The sequence below is a fragment of the Hyaena hyaena genome, unplaced genomic scaffold (genome assembly GCF_003009895.1).
Source record: "Hyaena hyaena isolate Hyena2069 unplaced genomic scaffold, ASM300989v1 scaffold_1247, whole genome shotgun sequence".
In the NCBI taxonomy this organism is placed as follows: domain Eukaryota; kingdom Metazoa; phylum Chordata; class Mammalia; order Carnivora; family Hyaenidae; genus Hyaena; species Hyaena hyaena.
Window position 1 is genome coordinate 293,325 of NW_024081875.1, and position 10,704 is coordinate 304,028.

The window sequence follows — 10,704 nt, forward strand, 5'->3', positions numbered from 1 at the left end:
TCAGTTTATCTCTCTTTTTCTTGGCTTCTTCTTTTCCTAGAATTGTGTCTTCTAAGTCACTTATTCTCCTTTCTGCCTCTTCAATCTGTGCATTGGACGCCCCCATTTTATTTTGCATCTCATTTATGCCATTTTTTAATTCATCACAACTATTTTTAAGCTCCATAGTCTTTGTAGCTATAGTTTCTCTGATGTCTTCCATGCCTTTTTCAAGCCCAGTGATTAATTTTATGACTATTGTTCTAAATTCTTGTTCAGTTATGTTGCTTATATCTGTTTTGAACAGTTCTTTAGCTGTCATTTCTTCCTGGAATTTCTTTGGAATAGAGTTCTTCCATTTGGTCATTTTGGTTAGCTTTCTATCTCTTGTTTCTTTTAAAAGCTTGTTATGCACTATGTATTAAAGAAGGCTCTTTGACTCTTCAGGGCCTGTTCTTTCACGAAGTGTTCTTTGAATGGTATCTTTTGGTCTCTCTTATTGAGACTTTGGTTATTGTATTTCCCTACTCATAGTGGTATTTGGGACTCTCCAACCTTTGTGTTGTTGCAGACGAAATGACCAACTCCGGCCAGAGGAACAATTCTACGCAAGCCTCTCTTGCGGTTTATTTTATACCTGGTAACTGGATACAAACTGAAATCTACAAGATGCATTCCTTTACCAATTAAGGGCAAGTAGCCAAACACATTTCAAGGACAGGGGGGAGCAAAGGGAGGAAGCGACCACAACATATTTACTAAGAGGCCTGCTCACAATTCCAGGCTCCTCCTTATTTCTAAGGAGGGTATGTTCCCTCGTTTGCGAGCAGACCATTAAACTTGGATATTGTGTGCAGGCCTCCTGGCAGAGCATCCTGTTTGCAGGCATGCTTTGCCCAGGCAGGGAGCCCCATGTGCAGGCACATCCCTGTATCCCTAACCACACTTTCTTGTGGTCACTGTCAGTCTCCCACATGTGTACTTTGGCTTGTTTCTTGAGGTAGCCCTGAAAGGGTAGGGGAGGCAGGGGCAAACAGAGCTTGCAGAGAGCTTCACAGGAATGCCACGTGGAGGCATTCAGTAGAGAAACAAAGCTGGTTCCAAACTACTTCAGGAAGAAAGTCCAATAAATAAATACTTTTAAAATTCTCAATAAGCATAAGGACATTATGCTAAGTGAAATAAGCCATATGGAGGAAGAGAGATAGTCTATTTATTATTATATACAGAATCTAAAAAAGAAAAAGCCAAAATAAGAAACAGAGAATGTAATGGTGATTGATGGGGGTTAGGGAATTAGGGATATTCTGGTCATAGTGTACAGGGTTTCAGTTTAAGATAAGTAAGTTCTGAAGATCTAATGTACAGCATGGTGACTATACATAATAATACTGTGTTGTATACTTGAAATTTGCTGTGTCACATTTAGGTTTTGCATTAATTTTGAATTTATTTTTATGTAAGGTCTAAAAAAGTGCTCCAATATCCTTTCTCTGCATTTTTTTCACTTTTCTCAACACCATTTGTTGAAGAGACTGTCTTTTTTTCAATTGGATATTTTTTCCTGCTTTATCAAAAGGGTACCTGCACTATATATAGGAATATTTCATTCAAAACAAAAGAAATCTTGCCATTTGCAGTGACATGGATGGAGCTATAGTGTATTATGTATTATGTTAGGAAAAATAAGACAGTCAGAGAAAGACAAATACCATATGGTGTCATTCATATGTGGAATTTAAGAAACAAAACAGATGAACATAGGGGAAGGAATAAAATAAGAGAGAGAGGGAGGCAAATCACAAGAGAGTCTCTTTTTTAGATTTTTTTAAATGTTTATTTACTTTTGAGAGAGTGAGAGAATGAGTGCAAGTTGAGCATGGGCTGAGAGAGAGAGTCACAGAATCCAAAGCAGGCTCCAGGCTCTGAACTGTCATCACAGAGTCCAATGCAAGTCTCAAACTCATGGACCGCGAGAGCACGACCTGAGCTGAAGTTGGACACCAACAGAGTCACCCAGGCACCCCAAGAGAGTCTTAACTATAAGAATAAACTGCGAGTTGCTGGAGAGGAAGTGATGGGGATGGGCTAAGTGGGTGATGGGTATTAAGGAGGTCATTAGATGTGATGTTGTGATGAGCACTGGATGTAATATATAAGTGGTAAATCACTAAATTCTACTCCTGAAACCAATATATCACTATATGTTAACTAAAATTTAAATAAAAACTTGACACAATAAAAAGGAAGTTTTCTGAGAGATTTTTAATTTTGGGGGCAAAACGATTAATTATGTGAATTGATATGTTAATTCTTGTAATCAGTTCACATTGTATATGTATATCAAATTGTCACATTGTACACTTTAGTTATATTCAATTTTATTCATCAATTATACTTTATATAATGAAAAAAATATATATAGAAAATAAACATTTACGAATTTGGTTGATTACAGGATTCTTCCTCAAAGAGAGAGCTTCTCAATAGATAATGCCTTTGAATTTGAATTGACTTGAATCCCTGCAAATCCATGTTATAAGTATTAGAGGTAGGTTTTGCCCATTAAAATAATAATATTTCTGTCTCTTAGCTCTTTGTCCATTTATATATTTCACTTCTAAGACCTCCATGAAGAATGAGTCACTCCAGATCTTTGATTATTTTTAATGTTTTAAATTTTATTTATTTCTGAGAGAAAGAGAGAGAGAGAGACAGAGAATGAGCATGGCATGAGCAGGGGAGGAACAGAGAGATACGGAGACACAGAATTCAAAGCAGGCTCCAGGCTCTGAAGTGTCAGCAAAGAGCCTGACACAGGGCGAACTCATGAATCATGTTTGAGCTGTCCTGTCACGATTCATGACCTGAGCTGAAGTCGGACACTTAACCGACTGAGCCACCCAGGTGCCCCAGAGCTTTGGTTTTTAAACTCCTTTAGGATACCTAAAACTGTTTGAAATTAGGGAAACAAACAGAATCAATGTGGAATCTCTCACTTGTATTTAGGGACTGCTGGGGATAAGCAGCATGAGCTGCTGTAGGATTTTGGTGCTGTTTTCAAATATGTATATTATTATGACAAAACAAGAGCAACAATAACAACTACAAAAGTGTCCTCTGGGCCTTCTAAGAGGTACAGATAACCTATGACTTGGCAAATTGATGGTAACATATCTCCATTTCTCTGAGCCTTTGTGTCCTTGCTAAACTGTAACTGACAGAAGTGTTGGCATATAACCTCATTTACTATAGGCCACCCTTAAATTCAGACCTCAATTAGCCAGTACAATAGACTCTTAGTACCCTTTTCAAGTACTCAAAACAACACAATAAATTATAAACCATTGATGGGTATACCTGTGTAAATGAGGACTATCCTATTCAGTTTTAATATTACACTCTCTTTGACCTAATGCCCTTAGAATCAACTTCCATACATGTTATCCAGATTTCTTCCAACATAGATTGTCAATATCCTGTGACTCATTTAGTTCGTAGCAATGTTGTTTTTTTTTTTTTTTTCAGTACAGATTCTATGCTTCTGCTATGCTTTGCTGGATTCTTAGTCTCACTATGGAATAAATTAGAAAAGTTTGGAAACATATCAAGAAGAGAATTTTACCTCATAAACAATTCTCCCAGGTGAAGCCAATGGAGTAGTTTTACATATATGTTAGTTGATTCTCTCAAATAAGGGGGGTGATGTGGAATTCTTACATCATCAAAGAATGTTCCGGTATTTTCGGTTCAAATTTGCCAGTCTTGTCTGTGTCTACACAAAAATCTGCCATCCATTTTCCAGGCCCCACTCCTCCCAACCATAAGTTATCTTGGATATCTCTATATTCGAATTCTCTAGGAAAAAAAGCCAACAGAATGAACTGGATATATGTATGGATAGATAGGTCTATCTATCTATTTTTCTCTCTATCTTTCTTTCTTTCTTTCTTTCTATCATATATCATATATCTATCTGTATCTATTGATACATTATCAAAAGGACATTATGCTAAGTGAAACAAACCATATACAAAAGGCACATACTCTGTTATTATTTATATATGGGATTTTAAAAACTCAAACGTTGTAAATAAATAAGTATACATTTATTTTAAGAAACTGGCTTCTGTAATTATGTAGTCTGGCAAAAGCAAAATCTGCAGTGTGTATTAGAAGGCTGACAATCCAGGGAAGAGCTGATATGTAAGTTCAGGCCGAGTGATTGACTACTGGAGATCCATGAAAGAGCTGATGTTGCAGTTAATGACCAAAAGCCACTGTAGCTGCAAAATTCATTTACTTATGCTTAGAGGGAAGTCTTGTTTTGTGCTGTTCATCCAACACCATTGACCACTTCTCATTCTTCAATCATGTTCTTCTCCAGGCTTCTGTGACAGCTATACACTCATAATTTTCTGCCTCGAGTGCCCCTTTTTTATCCTGTGTTAAATTTCTCCTTTGTTCAGCTTCCACTTTTTAATGTAATCCAAGAATCTAGTCATGATTTTCTTCTTTATGTTATTTTTTCAGAGAATTTATATAAAGTAATACTTGGCCCTACTCCAAATATTTCTGATAACTAAATACAATTCTTCATATCAGCTGTTACTTTTCATGTTCACACCACTGTGATTCTTTTTTATGTTACCACAAAAGCCACCTAAGCCATCCCAAATTTATTTCTTGTTCAACATATTTTTCTGTGCAGTCCAGGGATATTGAATCTTAAAACAAAAAGAAAGAGAGAGCACGCGCACAAACAACTAAGGAAACAACAACAACAAGGTCAAATTACTTTACTTCCATCCGGAAATCTTTAAAATAAAATTTTTAAAAAATTATTAAGAATAATGTAAAATTTTCTTAGTACATTTCAAAGTTTTAAATGAATATATTATTGTCTATCTCTCTGACTTCATCTAATACTATTATTCTTTTATCATTCTGTACTAGCAACTCTGTATTTTTTCTTTTTTTAAAAAAAAATTAATGTTTTGTTTATTTCTGAGAGAGAGAGAAAGAGGCAGGGTGAGCAGGGGAGGGTCAGAGAGAGAGGGAGACAAAGAATCCAAAGCAGTCTCCAGGCTCTGAGCTAGCTGGCAGCACAGAGTCCGAACCGGGTATCGAACTCGATCATGACCTAAGCCAAAGTTGGACTCTTAACCAACTGAGCAACCTAGGCATATTTCAATGCTTTTATAAAAGGATCTCATTCAAAAATTGATATATTTATTTAATTTAATGTTTATTTTTCTGAACACTGATAATTAAATTTATGATGCATTTGTAATGAATAGAAATGGATTGATATTAAGTGTATGTTAAAAGAGAAGTTATGGTATAGCTATCATATGCTCAGGACTATGGTTTGCATTATAAAAAAATCAAAGTTTACTTCTATATGGACTTTTCATATACGTATCACATAAACCAGTTTCTGTGTGTTAAATCAATTTGCTTGTTAGAAGGGATATATATGTTTTTTTGTTTGTTTGTTTGTTTATCAACTATATGTGTGAGTCTCACTAGAAAAGATACCAAAGCTATTTGCATCAGCTATATATAAGAATTTAGAGATTGAGATGCGTATAATTAGGTGCTTCATATTTCCATATATCCAGACCTTATTTAAGCTAGACTTTGAAATTCGGGTATAATTTAGGCAAGTAGGAGATTTCATCAGGAGGGTAATTATAAAGCTTCAGAAATACTATGATAAACCTATAGAACATGAAAGGTATTGGTACAGACAAGAAAGGCTTTTTCCCCATGTCCCTATGTTGTGAGCCATATAACTGAAAACATACTACCCGTCTTCCCTCAATCTCAGTTTTTCCATCTGTTTAACTATATTCACATTACTTCACATTGGTTGAGAGCATTTGCAGAGATGGTGGACAGAGAAGTGTCTGATATAGTGAAAGTGATCAATTAATATTAATTTCTATCTTAATTAAAAGTGTATGGGTGCACCAGGGTGGCTCATTCAGTTAAATATCAGACTCCTGATTTCGGCTTAGGTCATGATCTCATGGTTCGACAATTGGAGCCCCATATAGGGCTTCACGCTCACATTGCATAGCTCACTTGGGATTGTCTCTCCCTCTCTCTGTGCCCTTCTCCAACTCACATTCATTTCACCTTCTTTCTCAAAATAAATAAATAAATTTAAAAAGAGTTTTACAAATATGTGGAGGAATCAGTTAAAAGAATAACAGTAAAAAGATAGTTTTTTGCAGCAAGAAGTAGAAAATAATTTTGAATATTTAAGCTAATGAAAATGTTATAGATACTGAAATCTGGAAAAAGTTGATATATAATTGATCACAACGTGAGAAACAGTGCCAAATGTTGTTTTCATAAATTTTGACCTTATAAAAAAAAAACAATTAGCCCAACATCTGACATCAACAGGTTAGATAAGAATAAATTTTATAAAAAGAAAAATATCTGATGCCAAAAAAAATTTTAATAAAAAACCCTAATATTTAAGATATATTTAATATCTTCTTAAATATATGAGTAATTGTATAAAATCGATCATCAAACATATATTGGTCAAATAACTGAAGCTTGTGGGGTGTCTGTATGGCTAAGTGTCCCACTTAAGTTGGTTAAATGCCCCACTTTTGATTTCAACTTAGGTCATATCTCATGGTTTGTAGGATCAACTTCCATGTCAGGCTTTGCTCTGAAGGTGCAGATCCTGCTTGGAATTCTCTCTCTTCTCTCTCTGACCCTTCCTCCCTCTCTCTTTCTCTCAAAGTAAATAAATAAACATTTAAAAAATAAAATAACTGAAGCTTGTGACAGAATCAAGTATTTTTTGGGACGCCTGGGTGGCTCAGGTGGTTAAGCATCCAATTTCAGCTCAGGTCATGATCTCACAGTTTGGAGGTTTAAACCCCCGCATCGGTCTCTGTGCTGACATATCAGAGCCCGGAGCCTGCCTCGACTTCTGTCTCCTTATATCTCTCTTTCTCTGCCACTCCCTTACTCATCCTCTCTCTCTCTCTCAAACAAATAAATAAGCATTAATTTTTTTAAAAAAACTGACGACCTGAGATCATTACTAAAAAGATTCAACAATATATTAATCTCTAACACAGATAATTCCAAACAGCTAGTTAATTGTGGAACAACAAAAATTCCTAGTTCCTAACTTCAACTTTAGTCATCTTTCCCTTATTCCACTTCTTTTAAGCCTCCATAGGATTTTATCTAAGGCTGATTTAATATTTTTACTCCTCATACAGCAGATAATAAGGTTCAAGGTTGGAGGTACCACAGAATAGAACACAGACACAAATAAGTCCAGAATAGAAGGCTCATCAGAAACTGGCTTTAAATAAGCAATAGCGCCTGTTAGAAGAAATGCACTCACCACACTGAGGTGAGGCAAGCAGGTGGAAAAGCCTTTGGACTGCTTCTGTGTGTTTGGGATCTTTAACACAGTGGAAAAAATATATACATGAGAGACAACAATGCAAACTAAACACGAAAATGCATAACAGACCCCAATGGTCACACTGACATTAATAGTTTTATGTTCCTTAAAAGAACTGAGCTTTAGTAGGGCAGACACATCACAGAAGAACTGATGGATCTTAGTGGACCCACAAAAGTTTAAAGAGAATGTCCCAGATGAGTACAAGATTCCAAAGACCCCTCCATTGAGCCAGGATATAGTCATCAGCTGGACACAGACTCCTTTGCTCATTGTAGCCTCATAATGCAGAGGACGACAGATGGCAATATAGCGGTCATAGGACATTGCAGTGAGAATGCTAATATCTGACCCAGACATTAGCACCACACAGAAGAGCTGTAACACACATTCCAGAAAAGAGATGGAGTCAGTGAAGGTGATGGAATTGAGGATGGATTTGGGTATTGTGGCAGAAATGAGGCACAGATCTAAGAAGGACAAATGCCTTAGGAAAAATTACATTGGAGTGTGGAGGCATTGGTCAAGAACTGTGAGGAGGATGATAATTAAATTTTCCATCATGGCCACTAGGTAGATCCGCGAGAAGACCACAGCATGTAGCCTCAACAACATCTGGCTCTCAGTAAATCCCACAAGCAAGAATTCCATTAGTAGTGTTTGATTCATCGTATTTTAAAATTATAAGCCACCTATTAAATAAAGAAAAAATATCTTAATTTAAACAAAATATAAAATACTTCTTTATTTTTGAAGTATTTATACTTTAGTATAATGGGATAGATGGAAAATGTTAAATATCAAAAAAACCATATTTATAGTTGATGCAGGAATAAAACAACTATGAGCATATAAGTTCAATATAACTGGACTCAAATTCACTGTGGAAGATGAAAATAACTCTGTTTTGCTCCCTAAATGAACACTGGAGATTATTATTTAGTAAGCTTATTTCCTGCAGGAATTGCAGAATTGGCTCCTAAAATGAACAGTTGATATTACTTTTTAGTAAACATTCCCTGTAGGAATTCTAGAATTGGATCCACAATTCCGCTTGTAATAGAATGCATATTTGTTTGCATAAGGATTATCCTAATTGATGTAAGTATTGATGTGGGTTACAAATCATGGATGAATCTTCTGCTTGTAGCATACGCAATCTGTTTAAATAATCATTAATGTTAGTTGATATTCTGTTATATTATCCTCTTCTCATTGAAAGACTTTAGGGTTTATTCCATATTTTCATTAAAAATATTTTTGGTGAAAATATCCTCAATAATATTTCCTATTATTTTTTTCACAGATGTTCACTAAAACAAAAAACAATTAGAAAGCTACTCTGGTAAGTTTGACCAATTGGTTTACAAGTGTATCATGTCATTTTTTTTTTGATGAAAAGAACAAAATTTAAGACTGTAGGCCAAATATTTATCATGCAACACTAGTAAATACTTAATTATTAACAAGAACTAACAAATATTAGAGATATCAACTATATCTAATGAGAAAAACTGAATGTTCTTCCATCTTAAAGTCACAAAGGACTTACAATCCATGATCACTCACAATACCATTGGGGAGATCTGTGGTCATATTTTTCTCCCTCAGATCATCTCAGTCTTTAGAGACTCTCTGATTTTACATTAGCCTAACTCAGTGACAATTTCTTATTTCTCCACACAACCTATTTTAGCTTTTCGCAGTATATGTGGATTTCTCATTGAATGCTTTAGCAAAAATAAATTTTAAAAATTAATTAATAAAACAAAAGTTTAAAAATAATGATTCTCCTTAACCTTTGTAAATGACGCTCAACCTTTGATACACAAAGCTCTAACTGAGTACTAACTACAGAAATTCTAAGGACACTTTCTCCATCCTTGGAATCTTTCTCAGAAGCCTTTCTCTGTTCTGAGTCAGACTTTTGAGAAGTCCCTGTCCCTGGGCCCATCTCTGATAAATTAACAATCACCTTCCCAATCATCCAATTTACACACCATGACATAGAGTTTCTCTCAAAAACTAAAATTAGTGGGAATTGATAATCATTATTCTAGTTCTACTCCTCTACCTATGGATAACCTCTCAGTCATTTTATTTATTTTTTTTATTTATTTCTGAGAGAGAGAGAGAGACAGCATGAGCAGGGGAGGGTCAGAGAGAGAAGGAGACACAGAATCTGAAACAGGCTCCAGGCTCCGAGCTAGCTGTCAGCACAGAGCCCGACGCGAGGCTCGAACCCACAAACTGCGAGATCATGACCTGAGCTGAAGTCGGATGCTTAACTGCCTCTCAGTCATTTTAATTTCAGTGCCTTAATTATCTGAGTAGTCCAAGGTTTACCCAGGTGCAACTGGACAAGAGCACATTCTCTATGTGACAGTGAGCCAAACTGAAGATTCCTTGTACCTACTTTGATGTTTCTTCTTTCCACCTGGAAAAGTAGGCTCAGACCTTCCATTGATTCTTTATGTAGTTTCTGCACTTTCTAAACTTTAGCCAAGGTCCATTTTGTTGATCTCTTATTAATCTGTAATTCCAAGAAGTACAAAATACACATATACACATAATTTGACCAGTGTTGTTTCTGTTTCACTATGTGAACATAATTTCATATTTAGTAAAATCAATATTTACTTTGACCAGCTACCCCTACGGGTTTGACAATCAGATACAACTATTAATATTTCCACAATCAAAACTAATTATTAATATTTTAATGTGAATCTTTCTAAGAGTTTAATATTATCTTTCTAGTTATTAGATTAAATTTATAAAATAAAAATGTTATTGGGGCACCTGGGTGGCTCAGTCGGTTAAGCGTCCGACTTCGGCTCAGGTCATGATCTCGCGGTTTGTGGGCTCGAGCCCCGCATCGGGCTCTGTGCTGACACCCATATATATATATTCCAAGAGTTTATTTTTACTTTTATTTCCCTTGTCTCAGGAGACATAAGTAGAAAAATGTAACCACACTCAATGTCAGAGATATTACTTCCAGTGCTCTCTTCTATTTTTTGTTTCTATTATGGTTTCAGGTAACACTTAGTTCTTTAATCTATTTGAACTTCTTTTTGTGTATGGCATGAAAAGTGACCCAGATGCACTACTTTGGATATAGCTGTTCAGTTTTCTGAAAACCATTTGTTGAAGAGACTGTCTTTTTCCCCCATGTGTTCTATCTTCCTTTACCTAAGACTAATGGACTATATAATTGTGGTTTTATTTTTGAGTTTCCTATTCTGTTCCATGGATCTATGTGTTTGTTTTTG

The 10,704-nt window shown here is 35.5% G+C and overlaps 1 protein-coding gene across 1 annotated transcript; it reads right to left on the reverse strand.

Moving 5' to 3' along the window:
- Positions 1–7,156: 7,156 nt before the first annotated feature.
- On the reverse strand, positions 7,157–8,098 carry LOC120224740 (olfactory receptor 14K1). The gene is given in 1 exon segment (XM_039222992.1): positions 7,157–8,098. A coding segment is annotated over 1 exon segment (942 nt).
- Between the last annotated feature and the right edge of the window lie 2,606 nt (positions 8,099–10,704).